General features: G+C 40.3%; 2 protein-coding genes across 8 annotated transcripts; both read right to left on the bottom strand.

The window, feature by feature from the left end:
- Positions 1-287: 287 nt before the first annotated feature.
- LOC112221749 (probable Bax inhibitor 1) lies at positions 288-8,447 on the bottom strand. Of its 6 annotated transcripts, none has more exons than XM_024384041.2 (10): positions 8,112-8,447; positions 3,727-3,814; positions 3,528-3,636; positions 3,288-3,408; positions 3,109-3,157; positions 2,915-3,012; positions 1,063-1,142; positions 821-921; positions 619-694; positions 288-502 (listed from the first exon to the last, which is right to left on the bottom strand). In XM_024384041.2, exons 2-10 carry the CDS (start codon positions 3,780-3,782, stop codon positions 479-481), a joined length of 714 nt encoding a protein of 237 aa, XP_024239809.1. In that variant the 5' UTR covers positions 3,783-3,814; positions 8,112-8,447; the 3' UTR covers positions 288-478. The 6 variants fall into 6 exon arrangements, with proteins under 6 accessions (XP_024239809.1, XP_024239808.1, XP_024239806.1 ...); XM_024384040.2 differs by having other exon boundaries at positions 8,143-8,447; XM_024384038.2 differs by lacking the exon at positions 8,112-8,447 and adding an exon at positions 7,297-8,102.
- Positions 8,448-8,600: 153 nt separating this feature from the next.
- On the bottom strand, positions 8,601-23,216 carry LOC112221747 (carboxy-terminal domain RNA polymerase II polypeptide A small phosphatase 2). 2 transcript variants are annotated; one of them, XM_024384032.2, is made up of 7 exons: positions 22,580-23,199; positions 18,357-18,511; positions 16,646-16,750; positions 14,776-14,832; positions 13,901-13,993; positions 12,808-12,993; positions 8,601-10,698 (listed from the first exon to the last, which is right to left on the bottom strand). In XM_024384032.2, the coding sequence occupies exons 1-7, from the start codon at positions 22,638-22,640 to the stop codon at positions 10,573-10,575; spliced, it is 783 nt and encodes a 260-aa protein (XP_024239800.1). In that variant the 5' UTR covers positions 22,641-23,199; the 3' UTR covers positions 8,601-10,572. The 2 variants fall into 2 exon arrangements, with proteins under 2 accessions (XP_024239800.1, XP_024239801.1); XM_024384033.2 differs by lacking the exons at positions 8,601-10,698; positions 12,808-12,993 and adding an exon at positions 13,410-13,762 and having other exon boundaries at positions 22,580-23,216.

The following is a 23,216-nucleotide window of genomic DNA, read 5'->3' as shown; positions in this document are numbered from 1 at the left end:
ACATAAGTGGAGCAGGAGACAATAATAGAGAAAGCTCAAGGAGTGGTGCTCAAGACTATCACAGGTCATGATGTCCGTCACATAACTTTCTATAAATTAAACAAAACAAAAACGATTGCGGGGAATAGCACTGACAACGAACCAAAATATTATGACTTAAAATACAACCAAGCTCAAAACAGTCTGCCGAAATATCTTGCCAAAAAGAATTCACAGTTCTGCGAACGTAGGCCTTCATAGAACAACCACTCTCCCTACAGGACAAGCATCATCACTGCAGCAGTAGCTTAAAATACAGCCTTTTATCGTAACCTTCTTTTGCAAGCTCAAAACAAAAGAAAATAAACAATATACCATAAGTTAACAAAGAACGACAAATAGTAAAAGCACCAACAGCATTGCAGACCAGAGGCTTTGTTGCTGGTTCTGTTCCTTCTCACAGATAATTTATTTGAAACTTCAATTGGATTTCTTCCATCTACTTCTTTTCTTTATTCTTGTCCTGAAAATATAAAATATCACAATTTGCATATTGTGAAATGTGCTTACATGAGGGAAAAGTAAATTATATGATAGATTCATATTTTGTCTGTAAAAAAAAAATAATACAAAAATGACCTTCTCATTCATGGCAAGAAGAATCATGAGTTTTCTGAAAATGGTCACAAAGTCGAGGAACAGGTCCACGCAATGCCTTTCAAAAGACAGAAAAACATTTACTTCATTGCAATTACTTTACATATTATTTTTCCATTCTAATACATCAGCAAAGTAAAAAGCTTTATGACTGATTATTTGGTGAAATGTTGAAAAGACTCACCAGACGTAGTCCTTGTCTCCGTTCTCGGCTTTCTCAATGATGAGCTGAGTGTCGAACAGAACAAAGCCACACATAATGACCAGCCCCATGTACATGTGAGCCTGTTAGTGAAGAGAAGAGCTATGTTACACCTGGGTCACCTTGCTGAGACCTCACAATTATACTACACACTTCCAATGTATTAGTGGAATCACTTCACATCCAAGTCCCGAGAGAGATAGATCTATAAATATTTAGGCTACCTTGAAGAGTATTGCTGATCCAAAGCACATGTTCAACACAGACACAAGGAACAAGATGGACAATCCAGACATCAGAGTCCCTGAGAAGACAACAAAGAACACATCACATCAAAGTAGTAAATCACATGGTAAAAAAATATGTATATAGGGTTTATGTACAGTGCATTCTGAAAGTATTCAGACCCCTTGAATGTTTACACATTTTGTTACGCTACAGCCTTATTCTAAAATTGATTAAATTGTTTTTTCCCCATCAAACTACACAAAATACCCCATAATGACAAAGCAAAAACATGTCTAAACATTTTTGCAAATTTATTTTAAAAACTTAAATATCACATTTACATAAGTATTAAGACCCTTTACTCAATACTTTGTTGAAGCACCTTTGGCACCAATTACAGCTTCAAGTCTTCTTTGGTATGATACGACAAGCTTAGAACCCCTGTATTTGGGGAGTTTATCCCATTTCTCCTCAAGCTCTGTCACGTTGGATGGGGAACCTCGCAGCATAGCTATTTTCAGGTCTCTCCAGAGATTTTCGATCAGGTTCAAGTCCGGGCTCTGGCTGGGCCACTCAAGCACATTAAGAGACTTGTCCCGAAGCCATTCCTGCCTTATCTTGGCTGTGTGCTTAGGGTCGTTGTCCTGTTGGAAGGTAAAACCTTTGCCCCAGTCTGACGTCCTGAGTGCTCTGGAGCAGGTTTTCATCAAGGACCTCTCTGCACTTTGCTCCGTTCATCTTTACCTTAATCCTGACTAGTCTCCCAGTCTGTGCCGCTGAAAAACATCCCCACAGCATGATGCTATCACCACCCATACTTATACCATAAGGATGGTGCCAGGTTTCCTTCAGACGTGACACTTGGCATTCAGGCCAAAGAGTTCAATCTTGGTTTCGTCAGACCTGAGAATCTTGTTTATCATGATCTGAGAGTCCTTTAGGTGCCTTTTGGCAAACTCCAAGTGGGCTGTCATGTACCTTTCACTGAGGAGTGGCTTCCGTCTGGCCACTCTACCATTAAGGCCTGATTGCTGGAGTGCTGCAGAGATGGTTGTCCTTCTGGAAGGTTCTCCCATCTCCACAGAGGAACTCTGAAGCTCTGTCAGAGTGACCATCAGGTTCTTGGTCACCTCCATGACCAAGGCCCTTCTCCCCCAATTGCTCAGTTTGGCTGGGCGGCCAGCTCTAGGAAGAGTCTTGGTGGTTCCAAACTTCTTCCATTTAAGAATGATGGAGGCCACTGTGTTCTTGGGGACCTTCAATGCTGCAGACATTTTTTGGTACCCTTCCCCAGATCTGTGCTTTGACATTATCCTGTCTCGGAGCTCTACGGACAATTCCTTCGACCTCATGGCTTGTTTTTTTGCTCTGACAAGCACTGTCAACTGGACCTTAGACAGGTGTGTGTGCCTTTCCAAATCATGCCCAATCAATTTAATTTACCACAGGTGGACTCCAATCAAGTTGTAGAAACATCAAGGATGATCAATGGAAACAGGATGAACCAGAGCTCAATTTTGAGTCTCATAGCAAAGGTTCTGAATAGTTATGTAAATAAGGTATTTCTGTTTTTTGTTTGTTTTTTTCAACATTTCAAAAAACCTGTTTTCTTTTGTCATTATTGTGTGTAGATTACTGAGGGGAAAAATTCAATCAATTTTAGAATAAGACTAACGTAGCAAAATGTGGAAAAAGGTGTCTGAATACTTCCCGAATGAACTGTATATATCTTGACTAAATTGACATAAATTCTGTGAAATAGGTGAATGACTTATGCTCCTGAAGAGCAAAAGGGTTTACGTTCAGTGAGTTAACTAGGCTACTGAATAGTGTAGAACATATTTGTACCTCCCAGGTAGAGGTAGCTCCTACGCTTGGCATACAGAGCACTGAGAGTGAAGCAGATGAAGATGATGGAGGTTCCGAGGAAGGCTGTCACAATGACGCTAGAGAGACCAGATAGGCAAAGACACGTTCCCTTGACTCTTCAATTGAAAAACAAACAGACTTAAGAAATGATTTCTAACAATATTCAATAGCACCTTGGGTTAATGGTAATGACAAAATCCATTGCCGGTCCAAGACCAACACCTGGTGAGAAAGAAAAAGTCAATTTGACTGACTAGGCATATTGGCCATAGTGTTCTTCAATCAATATTGAGTTTTTGTTCTAATGATACTGAGATATTACAGTCAAGAATAGTGTTTGCCCTGAGTTTACCTGTGAAGAAAGCAAACCCTGCAAGGATAGCCAGTCTATTCTTCTCTGTCTCCGAGTTGTGTGGCGTCATGGACAACCAAACCATCATGCCCAGGGAACACAGAAGTGACAGCAAACCACCCTAAAGGATTATGATAAAGCCAGTAGTATTTTTGATGAGATATCGCTTCACCATTGACTAACATCTATCTGTTAGCCAATGTTTGTCTATTATTATGGGGTGGTGTGCTTACTGTTTACCTGAAAGAGCCGTGTGACAACATGGACATAGGAGCCTGCTGCAGCCACGAACATGCACACTGCCAAGCAGGAGTAGACATTCTTCAGGTGTAACTGGGTAGAGTGGGAACTGGGGAAAACAACATTGAGTTAACCATGTCAGTAACTTACAAACAGAGCAGTATTATTTGCATTGGAAACTTGATTTAGGTCTGCTTACATTTGGGAGAACTTGAAGAGAGCATGAAATCTGATGCTGTGGTGAAATATGTTCATATTGAGGCAGGATTCTGAGATCTGAGACAGATCTAAAAACAAGTCAAAGTTATTGTGTTGATGGTGGAAATGACATAGATTGATGTAGCTGACGTTACCAATGATTCTTGACTGTAGCATCCATGCTGTAGCCGGGCAATTCCATAGTAAGGGAATTACACTGAAACTCCGATTTTTTTCACTTTCAGATGTATGCCAAACAAACACAATTGATTTCAAAAAGTTTACCAAACCATATGCACAATGACTACTTTGAACAATTTGCACAGTAAACAGAGCAGCCAACTCTCCCACATCACGCCACACCTCATATCTCACGCATTGAAAAGTACTGCATTTATTTTCTTAATTAGTCCATTGAATACGTTTCAATTGTGCTCCAAATCGTTTTGAAATCGTAGCATCTGCGCCTGCAATTTAACATCGTGAGCGGTGTTATCATTGTCCTGGTTTACCGCAGCACTGTTAACCGTTGCACAATGAAGCATATGATTGGTCTAGTTATGCAAGGGATCAAGGGGATTGGGTGCGCGTTTTAAAGAAACGTAGAGTGGCGCTGAATGGAGAGAGAGAGAGAGAGAGAGAGAGAGAGAGAGAGAGAGAGAGAGAGAGAGAGAGAACGGTATCGGGTGACTTTATAAAACTGGAAATAGAGCAGCACAGTACGCTGTTTTATGTTGTCAACACAATTAGGTTGCTGTTACTCCCGTCCATATTGCAGAATGCAGCCTTTTGACAGCATGTACTAAAATCGATTTAATCCACACTTGCATTTTTTTTTTTAGGCTGTGACAACGAAAAGGCAGCAGAGAGACCTACAGTATGTTTTAGCAGGGAAGTTTGGTAGAGGGATCTGAACTATGAAAATAATTTAGTCAAACAGATTGTGAACCCAAAAGTGTACATTTGATTCTAGAAGGGGGACAATAAATAGAAAAATAATTTGGTTAGGTGTTAAGATTACAGAAATCTGCCCTTGTTTTCATGCGTTTTTATTATCTATTTACTTTATTTAGTCTGATCAGTGGTACAATTCTCCTGCTTAACAATGGGCTAAAATATAGGGTAATTAGTGTGCTTGTCAGCAAAACACTACTGTTATTCCCCACACGGGTTTTATTATTCTACTTCTTCATTATTTTTCCAGTGTAATCACATATTTGAAATCTGATATGCCTAATTGTCTTTGAAAATGTATTATATCAGGCTATGTATTTTTGCAGCCCTTTATGGACATTTTTAATAAGTAATACAAATACTGAATGCTCCAGGCCTAAAATATAATTTTTTAACATTTTAGTATTTGTGCACATGCTAGGCAGAGATGGTAGGGGGATTCACAACTCATAAACATCATACTTTGTCTATGTAGAGTAAAATGATGGAAAGGATCTTCAACTAGTTTGCATAAACTACCTGAATATCACTGCATCGCAGCACTAGCTGTGCCACCAGAGACTCTGGGTTCGCGCCCAGGCTCTGTCGCAGCCGGCCGCGACCGGGTGGTCCGTGGGGCGACGCACAATTGGCCTAGCGTCGTCCGGGTTAGGGAGGGTTTGGCCGGTAGGGATATCCTGGTCTCATCGCGCACCAGCGACTCCTGTGGCGGGCCGGGCGCAGTGCGCGCTAACCAAGGTCGCCAGAGATGCACGGTGTTTCCTCCGACACATTGGTGCGGCTGGCTTCCAGGTTGCAGGCGCGCTGGGTTAAGGAGCAGTGCGGCTTGGTTGGGTTGTGTTTCGGAGGACGCATGGCTTTCGAACCTTCGTCTCTCCCGAGCCGGTACGGGAGTTGTAGCGATGAGACAAGATAGTAATTACTAACAACAATTGGATACCAAAAAATTGGGGAGAAAAGGGGGTAAAAAATTATAATAAAATAATAAAATAATAATAATAATAAAAAATACAATTTTAAAAAACTACCTGAATATTCATTAGATTATGCTTGAAGGTTGGGTGATTGAGAAATTAATTGTTAGAACAAGAACATTTTCAAACACTCAGCACTTGGGAAACATAGATCAAGGATGGCCAACCCTCCTGAATTGCATGCAGGGTTTACCCAGATTACAAAATGTTTGTGTCCTTACCTTGAAAACAATATATGGAGAAGGAAACTGCAATATATGATTTGGTTACCCACTGCCATCAAGCATTAATATTAGTATTTCCTGAGCAGAGCCTTTGAGTAGTGGTAACACTCCCCAGCATGTGCCCCATACAACTTTCCACAACAGGAATCAATCCCTGCTTCCAAGCTTCCCACTGTTTCTCCCATTTGCCAGTCTCTCCATCAAATTATATTACTGTCTGAATAGTGTCAAACCACTTCAAAATTATAATTTTTAAATTAGACTTTCAATTTCATCCCCCAAAAATCTCAAAGTAACAAAGTTGTCAAATGTTCAAAGCATCCTGAATACACCTGACCTGTGGTTTTTATTAGCCACCCTGGTCATAGGCCTAAGTCATGTCAAAATAAATATAATTGCAGGAAATTAGCTTTAAAAAAATACAATTTTCCTGGGGGAGAACCCCCAGACTCCCCATCTAGGGGTTGTGCCATGGGTAATTCAATTCATATAGCAAATCTCAACACAAGCTTTCTTCAAAAGTTAGCAGCCCTGAATAAATAATAATAATAAAAACATTTACAGGAAAAAAATACAGATGCTAAGTTTACCGTAATTATGTTGCCAATTTCTGCCAGTTTGATTATGTAACCAAACTTTGTATCTGCACAGTTCTTCTTGTAAATGTGTTTTTGTAAAATGTTCGGAGGAAATTGTTAAAAGTAGTCTTCGTGCATAAAGTTGTATGGTTTGATAAAAACTTTGAAACCAATGGTTTTTATTAGTAATTTTTTCCGTTAACGTTACCATGGAATTGTCCAGCTACGTCGTTAATTTAATGTTATTCTAGCTAGCTTGAATTTAAACTCAAATACTAACTAATACATAATTAAACGTTATAACGAAGAAAATGCATACCTAGATAGCTTTATTTCTTGTATTTTATTTGTCTCTAATTTTAATTTTCTTCCTTGTTTACTAATTGTAGCTACGTGTCAATCGATTTGAGAGTCTCAACGTAGCGACATCATCACGTAGCAACAATTCTTCAATAGTGCACGCCGCCACCAACTGTACTGGTAATGAACCGAATAAAAAAACTAAAATAACAATATAATAATCATCAACATCATACAAAAGACGAAAACGTCGCTAATCCGTTGTTGTTATTTGTCCCCTGATTGCCATGGTACATAGCTCATGGTTCCTACTACTAACGCTACACTGTTTTTTTTTTTAAAAACACTACCCCATTCCACTACTTTGACCATGATACCGGCCTGGGAGGACAGGACATCACAACTCAACACACCCTGTAATACTTCTGAAGTCAAATATCGTATACCCAAATGCTTCTCTGCACCACAACATCTATTTTCTCTGATTTACATTCAATTTATGCGGTACAGTTGATAACCATAGCTAAAAAGCCAACCTTACTGAAGCATATATCACTCGTTGACCTATCCCTCTGTGCTGGCACAGATCCACTAATCACAGGCATCCTCTCGGGACCCTTGAACCATCCTCTTCTACTTTCTTCACTGCCTCAGCATACCGCACCTGCACTACTCTTGACTCTGGCCACCTCCACCTGTCTCTCTCGCACCGGACAGACACTTCCCCACCCCTACAGTTGACACATCCAACGAAACTACACAATCCTCTGTCCCGTGTACTTCTGCACACTTCCCACATCCTGAAAATGTCCTCCTACATACTGCTGTGACGACTATAAATGGTGCACCTGAAACAGCGCAGTGGATTTAACACAAAAGCCCTAACAGGATAACTGATATCCTAAAATGACTTTGTCGAGTAAAGACTCAAAACTCAAAAGGACTGACAGCGACTCCTGTTTCACCACCGGAACTGTGTCGCACCAAATACGGCGGTCGTCACAAACACCAGGAAATCTTCGATTTCAATTGCTCCACCTCCACACTTAACGCTACCCCCGAAAACACTCATTTCAATGGTGCCATGTTCCTAAGAGCAAAGCGAGATAACATATATTGACCCAAGTTGCGTGACACGGAGAGCCCACTCCCTCTGGTCAGAAGAAACACAAACAAATATCACAAGTCTACTACAGGTTGCCTTCACTGATTCAACTGCACCCAACTAATTTCCCACCAAAAATGGATACGCCAAAAGGCAAGGATCCACTATCTAAAAAAAATCCTTCCTACTGGACCCGATACTTCTTTATCATGCTCGGGCTCCGAGCTCTTCATCACACCTTCACACCACACCTTAACTCGCCCTCATTCACTTCCATTTCACCTCCAGAACTCGGTCTGGCGCACGGCTCGCTGTTTGCACTTGACACCAATCTTCTTCAACAATCCATCTCCATTTTTGACGCCATCTTCCTCGAATTCAGCTCCGACCTCTTCTTCATCTTCTTCCTCATTTCCCAACTCCCATTCCTCCTAAGAAATCGACCTTTCTGTGTCCGTCCCAATATTCCACTCATCCCAATATTGCTTGCGGCCCACACTCATCTCGACACCAGCCTTGAAGCTGTCCGCTCTCTGTTTCCCTCGGCGTCCGGAGCTATAGCAATAGCAAGCGTACATGCTTGTTTTCTCTCGCCGTCACCCAAAGACTTTGCTTATTTCGTAGCAAAAAAGAATGTACATTTCTGTATATTATATGCCTCAAATCCAATGCGATGGACATATGTTTTAAATTTGTAATACAAAACATTTTACAATCTCTACAAAAACAAACAAAAAATAGACAAGGAAATACAATCCAACTTTATTTTGGCAACTTTTGCCCAGTTTGCGTCCAATATACACTTATTTCTTGCCAAAAGCTATAGTGTAGGCCTAACATTTGTTTTTATCCAGAGTGATTTACAGGAGCAATTCCGGGTTAAGTGCCTTGCTCAAGGGCACATCGACGGATTTTTCACCTAGTCGGCTCAGTGATTCCTTTCGGTTACGAGCCCAACGCTCTTCGCCGCTAGACTACCTGGCGCCCTATTGGAAAGTATGACCCAGCTTACACTGAACAACAATGTATAGGCCTACATGTGTATTCATGATTTACAATTTACATGTAGCTTTATTTTGTTTAATTACCAACAATGTCAATGAGAACAACTAAATCTACACAATATCAACAACCAGATATCTTTGGTTAATCATTAGGATTGGTAAACATTCATTCAAATATCTTAAGTGATCAATGTACACAATAAAAACAGACATAAAACATTAAATAAACAACTTGATTGTACCCACATAAAATAATCCTGGTTTCCATCATTATTTGTGGAATGGCAATATACTACAGTAACAAACATTTACTTATTTTAACATTTACCTATTTAACATTTAACACAAACCCCCTGAATTTGATTATTGTTTTTTGATAACACAATGTCGTTGGTATCATCTACGATGATTCGAGGAGTAATGTTTGAAAGGCACAGTTGGGAGGAAAATATGTGATTAACTTCACACAACCCAAAAATACTAGCCAAAAATTACAATTTGGCAGAGGTTATGAATATTGTTGTTTTGATAACCTCATTTGCAGTGGGCAAATAATGACGCAAATGAACACAAATTGTAAAAAATAAAATAATAATTCAGCATTAGGAGTACCACAATTACATCTAGTTTTGTTAATACAGTATTTGACCACATTCAGCATGGCATAAGGGTGCATATATCTGACTGAATTGGAAATGCAGTTGTCACTTCTTGAAGCAGTCTTACTTATCAAAACAAATAGTGCAACTTCTGTCATTTAGTATTACAAGAAAAACAGAAAAATAAATGTGTTAAAAGACTGGACCAAATATTCCAAGAGCGACACTATCCTGTACTTCTGCTGAGAAGCCTACAACCTTGTCCATCCAGTGTGTTGGCATTCAAGTGACCAGATTAAAGAAGTTCGTCCCAAATGATAAACTCAAAGAGCTTTATAAAACTTAATAACATCGTTGTATGTTAATCATAAAAAATATATGTATAATGTTGCTAATATTTGAAGCTCTTCAAAATTATTTACTTACAAATGTATTCAGTACTTATTGGAGAGGCATTTTTCTTTGTTGGCCATTTTACAGTAAATAATACAAATATTTACATCCTTAAACATCCGTTAACAGTATAGTACATGAGCATATGCTGACTGGTCATATATTCAGGAAAATGTAAAGAATACATTCCGTTGGCATTCTGGATATGATTGTGACCCACCCATATAACAAGTAGCACTGTAGTCCATCATGATTACAGAAGAGGATTGCATAGTGAGATTGGAAGAAGAAAATAAATCATTAAAACAGTTTGAGCTGCTTGGTTTTTGTGTTTGTTAAGAAGGAAAAAAAAGGCACAATGATACAAGTGTCCTGAGTTAGATCAGGCCATTCAGGCCTCTGGTTTGGCAAAAAAAACAACAACACTTTATTCATATTCATTTGGAGTGATTGCAGTACTCTACGGTATTTTGGCTCAGAGTTGTCAGACAGTGATTGACAGACAGACAGATGCTCAGAGTCTCAGAGAAAAGGCCTTAGAATGTCATGAAGTGCTCGTCTGAAACAAATACACTGCATGTGTCTCTGGCTGGTGAGCATACAAATACAATGTTATATGAATAGAATGTTATTTTTCTATTTCTATGTTGGTGCATATGTTCTGGGCCAGGTGCTGGCTAGTCTGGCAGTGAGAGCAGGGTCCTCTCCCGTCTCCATCATGGCACTCTTAGCTCCCCCAGTCTGATGTAGATGTCTTCAGCCTGACTCAGGTCTTCAAACACCGGCAGCAGGTGGAGCAGCTCAGCATCCTCCACATCATCAAACCAGGACACCACAGGAACCTGAGGGGGCAACAGAGAAACCATTCACTCACTTACTAATGCTTTGTTTGCAGTGTTAGGGTATTGACAAATTGTATATTCTTGTTGTATATATCAGAATGTATATATCTGTGCTAAATCTTAAGTTCATATTCTGTTAACTCAAACCCAAATAATAATGTTGTTGACTCATCCTATACTCATGCAGCGCATTCGGAAAGTATTCAGACCCCTTGACTTTTTCCACATTTTGTTACATTACAGCCTTATTCAAAAATGTATTAAATTGTTTTCCCCCTCAATAATCTACACACAAAACCCCATAATGACAAAGCAAAAACAGTTGTTTTTTTTTGCAAATGAATTTGAACACCTGCGCTAAATTCAATTCAGACCCTTTACTCAGTACTTTGTTGAAGCACCTTTGGCAGTAATTACAGCCTCAAGTCTTCTTGGGTATGACGCTACAAGCTTGGCACACCTGTATTTGGCGAGTTTCTCCCATTCTTCTCTGCAGATCTTCTCAAGCTCTGTCAGGTTGGATGGGGAGTGTCGCTGCACAGCTATTTTCAGGTCTCTCCAGAGATGTTAGATCGGGTTCAAGTCCTGGCTCTGGCTGGGCCACTCAAGGACATTCAGAGACTTGTCCCGAAGCCACTCCTGTGTTGTCTTGGCTGTGTGCTTAGGGTTGTTGTCCTGTTGGAAGGTGAACCTTCACCCCAGTCAGCGCTGTAGAGCAGGGTTTCATCAAGGATCTTTCTGTACTTTGCACAATTCATCTTTCCTCAAATCTGACTAGTCTCCCAGTCCCTGGCGCTGAAAAACATCCCCACAGCATGATGTTGCCACCACCATGCTTCACTATAGGGATGGTTCCAGGTCTCCTCCAGACGTGGAGCTTAGCATTCAGGCCAAACTCTATGTGGGCTGTCATGTGCCTTTTACTGAGGAGTGACTTCCGTCTGGCCACTCTACCATAAAGGCCTGATTGGTAGAATGCTGCAGAGATGGTTGTCCTTTTGGAAGGTTCTCCCATCTCCACAGAGGACTTCTGAAGCTCTGTCAGAGCGACCATTAGGTTCTTCGTCACCTGACCAAGGCCTTTCAAACTACGCCCGAATGCGTAGTTTGGCCGGGCGGCCAGCCCTAGGAAGAGTCTTCGTCGTTCCAAACTTTTTTCATTTAAGAATGACGGAGGTCACTGTGTTCTTGGGGACCTCCAACGCTGCAGAAATGTTTTGGTACCCTTCCCCAGATCTGTGCCTCGACACAATCCTGTCTCGAAGCTCTATGGAAAATTCCTTCGATCTCATGGCTTGGGACCTTATAACTGTGGGACCTTATATAGACAGGTGTGTGCCTTTCCAAGTCACGTCCAATCAATTAAATTTACCACCGGTGCATTCCAATCAAGTTGTAGAAACATCTCAAGGACGATAAATGGAAACAGGATGCACCTGAGCTCAATTTCGAGTCTCATAGCAAAGGGTCTGAATACTTATGTAAATAAGGTATTTCTGTTTTTTTATTTGTAATCTTTTTTTAAATTTGTAATAACTTTGCAAACATTTCTAAAAACCAATTTTCGCTTTGTCATTATGGGTATTGTGTGTAGATTGATGAGCAAAAAAATACATGTAATCCATTTGAGAATAAGGCTGTAACGTAACAAAATGTGGAAAAGGGAAGGGGTCTGAATACTTTCCGAATGCTCTGTATGTGGCCAAAGGATAAATGGAAGTGAAAACACTAACATCTCAAAACAGACGGTTTAAAAAATGCTTGCTATTTCCTCATAGAGGATGATGTCATCCTACTACTCGCCTGAATATTTTTTATAACGGGTATACGCCCACACCATTCCACAGAAAAGCTGCTTTTTAACCTACTTTATTACAATTATTTTTAAGAAAAACTATTTCACTCATATTGTAATTAATAAGAGGTCATATTACATGGAAATCTGGGAACACTGGACAGTTATTTTAAGTGGAATATAAGGTTGAACCTTTAAAAAGTGAATAGAATAGAATGCAGTAAAATGTGAAATAAAATCATGTTAATTATCAGTTTGAATCCATAAAGCGGTCACAGTTGAGTTGAAAGAAGTTGAATGAAACCCAAACTCACAGCATTCTCAGGGTGGAAGATGTATGAAGCAGGAGAGTTGTCCAAGATGAGGGTCTTATGGAGCTCTCTGCCCAGTAGGCTGAGGTCTTTGACATAGAAACCCTGATGGAACACACAGGACTCCCGGAACAGCCGCGCCCGGAACACCCCACACTGATCCAACAGGTCAGTCACTGGGTCTGCATACTAGGGGAGGGCAAGGAAATGGGGGGAGAGGGGGGTCAGGGAATGCAGGAAAGGGCAAGACCAAAAGTGGGGAATGGAGAGTAGGGGGAAAGGTGTCACCAAAGTTTACCCAAGCTACTAATAATGTACAATTGCGGTCAAATATTCGGGCACCCTTGCACTTTAAAATGGAGCTGAATGTTCCATTTTCTCTTTTCAAAACTGGTTGAATGGCTATTTTTACCCTGTATGCACCTTTAACTTTTGGGCTCCCGAGTGGCGCAGCAGTCTAAGGCACTGCATCTCAGTGCTAGAGGAGCCACTACAGACCGTGGTTTGATTCCAGGCTGTATCACAACCGGCCGTGATTGGGAGTCCCATAGGGCAGCGCACAATTGGCCCAGCGTCATCTGGGTTAGAGTTTGGCCGGGGTAGGCCGTCATTGTAAACAAGAATTTGTTCTTAATTGGCTTGCCTAGTTGAATAAAGGTTAAAGAAATTAAAAATATGTAACTTCCCACAGGTGAGATAAATAACACAATAAATGAGAATAAATTGCCTCCAACCAAATAAATTATTTATATTTAAGTCCAGGCCATTTTGTTTTTACTTTGAAGTGTGAACACAAACTTATTTTTATTTTTTTAAATTGAATTGTGCAAGGGTGCCAATATAGTTGACCACAAAAGTAACTACACGTTACATTGAAAATGTATGCTAGCTCCTTTATATGCAAATTCACAAAGCAGGTTTTGGCACTACAAAGGTCATCTAACACATGGGGAAAAGGCTACAGAGGGTTGGGAAAGAGGAAAAAAACGTGTAAGACTTCCTAAACTAGTATTCAAAATGAAGAGTAATCTTCTCAAGAAAAATCATAGGGAAATGTCATAACAACAAAATGTTTAATTATTATTTTTTAGCTTACCTTGGCAAGACTGGCAGTAAACAGAATACACTCAAACAGCTCTCCCATTCGCTGTAGGAACTCATCCACATACGGCCTCTTCAGTACGTATACCTGAAACAAACACCTGGCATTAATGTTTTGTAACACTTTGCATTGTGTTGCCCTTATACCTAGCTATGTAATAACACTATAATTACTACAGTAACAACATTCTTATTACTTTACTAATTGCTTTGAAATGACATAGTAACGGAGTATTATATTATTATTATAGTCACTCTTCCTCTGTAGTCATACTTATATTTGTTCCACATGACATGAAATTGTTGTTGTCATTGTGTCCATTACCAGTTGCTGGTGGACAGTTCCTGAAACAAGTAATCAAGAACAGGCCGTGCATGTGTTAACCAGCCTATCCTGGATTACTTGAACCAGGCAGAGGCCCATGGTGAAGAATCCCGAACCAAACGACAGTACTCACATGCGCAGTTGTGCATATGCATTTTTTGCATGAAGTTCTGCATGTAAAGGACACAACACAGTGTTGAATTATTATCCCCGGTGCAGTGCATTGATGAGTGAATTCTGTTCCACATTTTCTCTAAAAGTGTGCTCTAATATTGTGTGCTCTTATTTATGAAAAGTGAACTAACTATGCTGAAATGACTTCCTTCTTTTTTTTTTACGCTTTACACTTCCTTTCCCAGTCAACCTCACATCTCTCCACTAGAGGGCTCATAGCGCCCGTAACAAACCTCATCTGTCCTAAAAACACATCCTATTTTAAGCTCAGCAAACACTGAACTCTGAACACATCAACATACAGTACATGAACGCCAAGCTACCCGACTCGACAAGCGCACACATACTGCATTTAGTTCATTATATTTTACCTGGTGTGTGGTCCCCTCAATCTCCACAGGCACTATGAAGTCTGCATTGCTAATAGGCTAAGGAAAGAACACAGAGGGAGCCGTTGAACATTCTAATGCAATTACATAAGATAAAATCACTAAGACCTGGACTATAATAACCACATAAATATAATATACACTATTGTTCAAAAATTTGGAGTCACTTAGAAATGTCCATGTTCAAATAACATCAAATTGATCAGAAATACAGTGTAGACATTGTTAATGTTGTAAATGACTATTGTAGCTGGAAACGGCTGATGTTTTTATGAAATATTTACATAGGCGTACAGAGGCCCATTATCAGCAACCGTCACTCCTGTGTTCCAATGGCATGTTGTGTTAGCTAATCTAAGTTTATAATTTTAAAAGGATATTTATCATTAGAAAACCCTTTTGCAATTATGTTAGCACAGCTGAAAACGGTTGTTCTGATTAAAGAAGCAACAAAACTGGCCTTCTTTAGACTAGTTGAGTATCTGGAGCATCAGTATTTGTGGGTTCGATTACAGGCTCAAAATGGCTAGAAACAAATAACTTTCACTTTCTTCTGAAACTCGTCAGTCTATTCTTGTTCTGAGAAATGAAGGCTATTCCATGAGAGAAATTGCCAAGAAACTGAAGATCTGGTGCAACGCTGTGTACTACTCTGTTCACAGAACAGTGCAAACTGGCTCTAACCAGAATAGAAAGAGGAGTGTGAGGCCCCTGTGCACAACTGAGCAAGAGGACAAGTACATTAGAGTGTCTAGTTTGAGAAACGGAAGACTCACAAGTCCTCAACGAACAGCTTCATTAAAAAGTACCCGCAAAACACCAGTCTCAGCGTCAACAGTGAAGAGGCGACTCCGGGATGCTGGCCTTCTAGGCACAGTTCCTCTGTCCAGTGTCCGTGTTCTCTTGCCCATCTTAATATTTTCTTTTTATTGGCCAGTCTGAGATATGTATTTTTCTTTGTAACTCTGCCTAGAAGGTCAGCATCCCAGAGTCGCCTCTTCACTGTTGACGTTGAGACTGGTGTTTTGTGGGTACTTTTTAATGAAGCTGCCAGTTGAGGACTTGTGAGTCGTCTGTTTCTCAAACTAGACACTCTAATATACTTGTCCTCTTGCTCAGTTGTGCACATGGGCCTCACACTCCTCTTTCTATTCTGGTTAGGGCCAGTTTGCGCTGTTCTGTGAAGGGAGTAGTACACAGCGTTGTACCAGAGCTTCAGTTTCTTGGAAAGTTCTCGCATGGAATAACCTTAATTTCTCCGAACAAGTTTCATAAGAAAGTTCTTTGTTTCTGGCCATTTTGAGCCTGTAATCGAACCCACAAATGCTGATGCTCTAGATACTCAACTAGTCTAAAGAAGGCCAGTTTTATTGCTTCTTTAATCAGAACAATAGTTTTCAGCTGTGCCAACATAATTGCAAAAGGGTAATGATCAATTAGTCTTTTAAAATGATAAACTTGGATTAGCTAACACAACGTGCCATTGGAACACAGAAGTGATGGTTTCTGATAATGGGCCTCTGTACCCCTATGTAGATATTCCATTTTAAAAATCAGCCGTTTCCAGCTACAAAAGTCATTTACAACATTAACAATGTCTACACTGTATTTGTGATCGATTTGATGTTATTTTAATGGACAAAAAAAATGTGCTTTTCTTTCAAAAACAAGGATATTTCTAAATGACCCCAAACGTTTTAACGGTAGTGTACATATAACAAAGAAAAACATGATTAACTTTATGATATTTCCTCTTAACGACTGTTGAAACAAATACCCATACAAAACCCTTTAACAGTGAGTTGACAACAGCAGTAGTTACAGTGAGAGTTAAATAAAGGTCAGTAGCTACCTTGAATGAGCTATGCACCAGTGTTTCATCCAGGTCTATGACCACACATATCTTCCCCTGGTCCTGAGTTATCATCTCCGGCAGCAGGCTGGGTCCAGATGAGAGCTGTGGTGGAGGAGACAAGAGTACAGACCAAGGTCACTACTGTATCTGTACAGAGCACTCATTGGGGACAACAACACATCTTGCCCGTTTTATTAGGCTGGCTTTGTGCTTCATCAACACTTCCTCACTCTACTACCATTAAAAATCAAATGACATTTATAGATTTCCACCAACCAATGCAACTACACTATAATAACAGTGTCGCAGTGTAACACCTGTGGGCTGTTGACAGCAGATGGACTTGATAGGCTATAGGGTCTATACTGTACATATACATGTTACATCAGATTCAATTCAGAGACGCAAACAATACCCAGGCCTCACAACAGATACTGCTGCCTCACTGCTTCTGTGCTGCCTGGAGGACACTAGGTAATGTTAACAAACATGAAGCTCATTAGCCCCTGGTTACATGGCGCTAACGCCCATCTACACCTGACAGCCTCACAAGTGGCCAGTGGGCAACAACAACTTTTCATGCTTCTGTACACATTGGTTACGACACACCGGGTACTAAATACTGTACATCTCTAACATATCTTATGTCTCCCACATGAACTGACATGCACATCACATTATCCACTCTTTGTAGGCCCTCTGCACCTCTGTTTTGCCTTAGTGGATTGCAATTCACTCAGCTGTCTTATCGTAGGAGATCTATGTGAACAGACCTAAAAACTCTGTAGCCGCCAACCGTCATGGTGGTGTTCAAGATGTTCACAACAGGTGCAGCAGCTACTCCATATTGCAACATGCTGTTATAACATCCACGGGCAATAATCCCACACATTCTCACGGGACAATAGGTATTGCTCAACAGAGGAAAGCTATCAATTTCCAAAGTAGTTATTTTATGCTTTTCCTGCAATTACGCTGGAGTAGTTAGAACATGTGATGAGGCACTTGACAGTGGTAAAATAAAAAGGTTTGACAAAAAACACTTAGTTGTACACAGAAGAGTATCATATCCTATAATAAAGGCTAACATGGCAAATTATAATGTTGTCACGCCCTGACCTTAGTTATCTCTGTTTTCGTTATTATTTTGGTTAGGTCAGGGTGTGACGAGGGAGGGTATGCTTGTTTTGTCTTGTCTAGGTTTTTTGTATATCTATGGGTTTTGTAAGTCTAGGTAATTGTATGTCTATGGTGGCCTGAATTGGTTCCCAATCAGAGGCAGCTGTTTATCGTTGTTTCTAATTGGGGATCCTATTTAGGTTGCCATTTTTCCTTTTGGTTTCGTGGGTTCTTGTCTGTGTAGTTGCCTGTCAGCACTTGTTTTGTATAGTGGCACGGTTATTTTGTTCAGTGTTCTTTCTTCATTAAAAGAAGAATGTATGCATATCACGCTGCGCCTTGGTCTCCTCCATACAACGAACTAGACAAATGTGTGAAACTTTGTGGCAATTTTTTATTTATTTCGACTCTGCTTAAAGTGTCCAAACAAGCTTTGCAAACAAAACAAAATGCAAAATGACACTTTTAGGCTACATAAAAGTCCCGTACGTGGTTGAAATACAGCAAACAACAGTCCATACACTATTTCTGATATGGATAATTACAACAACAATGCTGCCGTGATGCCGAGAGGAATAAATTATGTTACCTTGACAACGTCCCCATTGTCCTGTGGCTCCAGCAATGCATCCTGGGAAGGTTGCAGTGGTTTGGGGGCAGCCTGTGCTCCTCTGAGGCAACAGAAAAGTGCTTTGAAGAGGTTACAACTCCTAGGCTTCTTCGGAGAAGACCTGCTCACCTGGCCTGTCATGAGGGCAAAAATAAGAATGCTTTTAATGTGTGTGAAAATTAGCTGTGACATAACCAAGCTTTTGATTCAAACTGAGTGATATGAAAATTATATTCACAAACACATTATGCTCATTCTCACACGGCAATGAAGGTTCTTATAAGCCAAGTAGATGGATGGGGTGAGGGAAATGGATGTTGTACATTTCTTTTCCCATGAAGAAGTAAGAAGGATTTCCCCCATTTTGAGAGACATCGTTGCTGTACATAACGTAGAATGAACTCCTTGCCCCCTTTACGAAAGGGAGCAAGGACACACACGCATACACACACATACACGCACACACACACACACTCTGGGTTTAATGAGGTTGCTGCTGCTGGAAGGGGCTGGTACATGTTATATAATCACAGAGAGGGCGGGAAAACCCACACTCTTCACTAGGCAGTGACTGCGTCTCAAATGGCAGCCTATTCCCTATTGAGTGCATTACTTGTATCCAGGACCCTGTGGCACTGGTCAGAAGTTGTGCATAGGGAGTAGGGTGCCATTTGGGACACAGACAGTACTTTCTGCTGTAGAAAACACAGACAGAAAACATTCCAACCATTTCACTGACTCTCCTGGAACAAGACCTCTGGCTGGAGCGGAGCAAGCCGAAGTCAGTCACACCTCAATGCTCCAAGCCCCCTTTGATCAGTCACTGTAAAAATGTGTCCTAGTTCACAGAGGTTCCACTACTGGGGGAAATTAGCATCTATTATTTGGTTGGATTGGATATGCATAGCACCTATGTTAATATACAGTACCAGTCAAAAGTTTGGAAACACTGACTTGTTCAAGGGGTTTTTCTTAATTTGTTTTATTATTTTCTACTTTGTAGAATAAGACATCAAAACTATGAAATAACACATATAGAATCATGGAGTAAACAAAAAAAGTGTTAAACAAATCCAAATATATTTTTGATTTTAGATTCTTCAAAAGTAGCCACCCTTTGCCTTGATGACAGCTTTGCACACTCTTGGCATTCTCTCAGCCAGATTCATGAGATGGTCACCTGGAATGCTTTTCCAACAGTTGTGAAGGCGTTGCCACATATGCTGAGCACTTGTTGGCTGCTTTTCCTTCACTCTATGGTCCAACTCATCCCAAACCATCTCAATTGGGTTGTGGTCAGGTGTTTGTGGAGGCCAGGTTATCGATGCAACACTCCATCACTCTCCTTCTTGGTCAAATAGCCGTTACACTGCGTTGAGGTGTGTTGGGTCATTGTCTTGTTGAAAAACAAATGCTAGTACCACTAAGCACAGACCAGATGGGATGGCGTATTGCTGCAGAATGCTGGGGTAGCCATGCTGGTTAAGTGTGCCTTGAATTCTAAATAAATCACAGACAGTGTCACCAGCAAAGCACCCCCACACCATTACACCTCCTCCTCCATGCTTCACGGTGTGAACCACACATGCAGAGATCATCCGTTCACCTGCTCTGCATCTCACAAAGACATGGCTGTTGGAAATAAAAATCTCAAATTTGGACTCATCAGACCAAAGGACAAAATTCCACCAGTCTAATGTCCATTGCTCTTGTTTCTTGGCCCAAGCAGGTCTCTTCCTATTATTGGTGTCCTTTAGTAGTGGTTTCTTTGCCGCAATTCAACCATGAAGGCCTGATTCACGCAGTCTCCTCTGAACAGTTGATGTTGAGATGTGTCTGTTACTTGAACTCTGTGAAGCATTTATTTGGGCTGCAATTTCGGAGCCTGGTAACCCCAATGAACTTATCCTCTGCAGCAGAGGTAACTCTGGGTCTTCCGGATTGACTGACCTTCATGTCTTAAAGTAATGATGGACAGTCATTTCTCTTTGCTTATTTGAGCTGTTCTTGCCATAATATGGACTTGGTCTTTTACCAAATAAGGCTATCATCTGGGGGCCCACAGAGCACTAGGGCCCAGTGCCATTTTCAACATTTTCTCTATAAAATAAAATAGTTGTTGTAACAATATTTGAAGGGCACCTACATAAGGACAGATTCATAATGGAAGTGCTTTAGCATTTCTAAAATGTAATTGGTCAAACAACTACAAGGGGAAATTTGCAGTATTCGTGTAGTCGTTAGCATAGCTAAGCATTTATGAAATGCTCATGTACTGCTTATGAATGTGTTATGTATGGAGTTATGAGTGTGTTATGAAGTCCTTATAAGGATTTTAGGTACTGTTCAAATAAAGTGTTACCGAAATTGTTTAGAACTGACCTGTATAGGCATATTGCCAATCAGTGTACATGTAATAGTAAAAATGATTGATGTTGTGGATATCCTTCATCAACATAAACATAACATGCTAGTGCCAAAAGGGGGGAAAGAACCTCTGAGCATAGGGGTCCAAAGCCATTTTAAAGGGTAGAAAAGCCTATAGCTGAATATATGAAAACAATATTCTAATAAAAGAGAAGAAAAAAAACAATATATAATAATATATAATATTTTTCTCTGCTGAGCAAACATAGGAGCAGAAGGGCTATCCTATCACACATAATCTGGTATTGTACCATTATCAAAGAGCAGTACACAGTGGCGTACCACAGTTTCGCAGGCCCGCAAGGTCTGAGCACATTTTTATTTGCAGTTTTATAGCTAATACTATTCTCCACATTTTGCAATGAGGACGAGAGAATTTAGCATTTTGAAAACGAATTTCCTGGAATTCTACACATATTGCCAAAGGTCTCGAGAGAAAAATGTACAGTTTTATAGCTAATCTCACGCTATTCTACACATTTAGCCAGTTTTACAGCTAATTTCATATAATTCGATATTTTTTGCCATAGTTTATGACGTGTTTATCTGCATTTTGGGGGGGTTGGGGGCCCCCAAAACTATAGGGCCCAATGCTATTAGAGTATCAGGCCTATCCTTTTAATTCAAACCAAAGTGCCAGAAGCATAAAAACAACGAATCTTTGAAACCGCGCTTACAATGGGCGGAGGAGGGAGAAGGGCATGTGTTTGTGCATACCACTGTCAACACCGACTGCGGTACCTGGCATTTCTACGGTTATGCTTGTCATCTTTCATCAGCAACCGTTTTAGGTTTAATTTCCAATAGCTAAAGGAAAAAAAACACATACACTTCCCAATCTTTGTATCGTACAGGCCTTTGATATATGCGGTATTTTTCGAATGAGATTCGGATAGTGTACCACACTGGCGCGCATTGATCTGCCTTGATGTATTTGTCTCCAGGCTGAGCCTGCGAACAAAAACAAGACATGGCTGTGCTGTGTGTATGGCTCTAGACAGATGTGACAGTAATATGGAAAGGTGCCATACAACAACTAGAAAATAAGATAAAGCATAAATCATAAACACAGGGCAGGCTAAATGCTGGGGTGGTTTGGTTTACCATTTTACGCGCGAAAAGATAAGTCTGTCAATTTATTAAATTATTATTATTAGCTATAAACATATCCCTAAATGTCTAGTAAGATGGCATTAGATAACCTTGTTTTGATCCATAGAAATACCATAACATCAACAAAACGGAATCATTTGATTGTCTTGAAAGTCCAATAATGTGCGTAAATAGGTAAGAAATATTGATTTGGCTAACAAACACTGTTTTAATATCCTTTGCAGGTTTGAGTTCGTGATTACATACCAAATGTAATGCAGTTTTTCAAACAGCCTTTACTCTCGCATTGTCAAAAAATGTGCTTGAACCAGAGGGGAAACACTTTCCAATTATACAGGTGTTCCATAATAACTGAAAATCAATCCATGTTCAGCATCAGTTGCATGTGTGGGTTTGAAACACCATGAAATATAATATAGACATTTAATATAGCCTATTTGTATGCAAGATTAATCAAATGTGTAGTAGGCTGCATAGCCGACCGTCAAGAGCAGTGCGCGCTAGAATGTCGCGCGCAATGTCCGCGACGTTGGAACTGTCAAATGGACGTGCTGGAAACATGTTTAGATCAACCTTATATTTCATAATTTAACGAACCTTCTCCATATCAAATCAACCCATGTTTAATCAGAACAAACAATAGAAACGGGAGCATATCCTACCTGTTTTCGGCGACAATTGAATGTCTTCTTTCTGCACTTGAGTGATGATAGAACTTTCCATCTGACAAGCACAGAGCCCTCAAAATCCAATCCGTTCCCCAAACAGAGATAAGCAGCCTTCATTAGGTTATGTTGACAAGTTACTAAAGGATTGCCTTGATAACTGTCATCCGTGTGTCTGTGTTGGATTTGTAAGAGGCTACATTTCATCAGCAACAATGTTTCTTTATTCCTCGCTTCTTCTGTTGTCCACACATGGGAGGGGCAGGGCGCTTGGATATGTTTTCGTCGTTGCGATTCCCTCTGCTGCGCCTCTCGGTTTACTTTATCACTAGTATATTTCCCGAACGGCCCCTTCCTGTCTCTGCGAAGTCCTCAATTTTCACTCCAACAACATGGAGAATACAGGCGAAAGAAGAAAAACAACCGAGGAAATGGGGCAAGGGGGCGGTTTCAAGTTCCCCTTACAATAGATAAACAACACCGTCAAAATTGAATGATTACTGAGAGGAGGAGAATAAAACAGATTACACCGGCGGTAATATTTCTGAAAATGAAAAATGGTTATGAATAGAATTCTATTTTAAATGTGAGACTTGTTTTTTTCCCCAGTGCTTTGTTTTTCTTCGGCGGGACT

This window comes from Oncorhynchus tshawytscha, linkage group LG22 (genome assembly GCF_018296145.1).
Source record: "Oncorhynchus tshawytscha isolate Ot180627B linkage group LG22, Otsh_v2.0, whole genome shotgun sequence".
Lineage (NCBI taxonomy): Eukaryota > Metazoa > Chordata > Actinopteri > Salmoniformes > Salmonidae > Oncorhynchus > Oncorhynchus tshawytscha.
The sequence above is the reverse complement of the archived record's forward strand: the minus strand, read 5'-3'. Positions and strand labels throughout refer to the sequence as shown.

Coding starts and splice junctions, on each gene's coding strand:
- LOC112221749 (XM_024384036.2), bottom strand. CDS start 6,666: ATGGTAACGTTAACGGAAAAAATTACTAATAAAAACCATTGGTTTCAA. Junction 3,409..3,527: donor TTGTCACACGGCTCTTTCAG/GTAAACAGTAAG, acceptor ATAATCCTTTAG/GGTGGTTTGCTGTCACTTCT. Junction 922..1,062: donor GATCAGCAATACTCTTCAAG/GTAGCCTAAATA, acceptor CTTCACTAACAG/GCTCACATGTACATGGGGCT.
- LOC112221747 (XM_024384032.2), bottom strand. CDS start 22,640: ATGGAAAGTTCTATCATCACTCAAGTGCAGAAAGAAGACATTCAATTG. Junction 16,751..18,356: donor ACAATGGGGACGTTGTCAAG/GTAACATAATTT, acceptor CCTCCACCACAG/CTCTCATCTGGACCCAGCCT. Junction 14,833..16,645: donor TGGTGCATAGCTCATTCAAG/GTAGCTACTGAC, acceptor TTCTTTCCTTAG/CCTATTAGCAATGCAGACTT.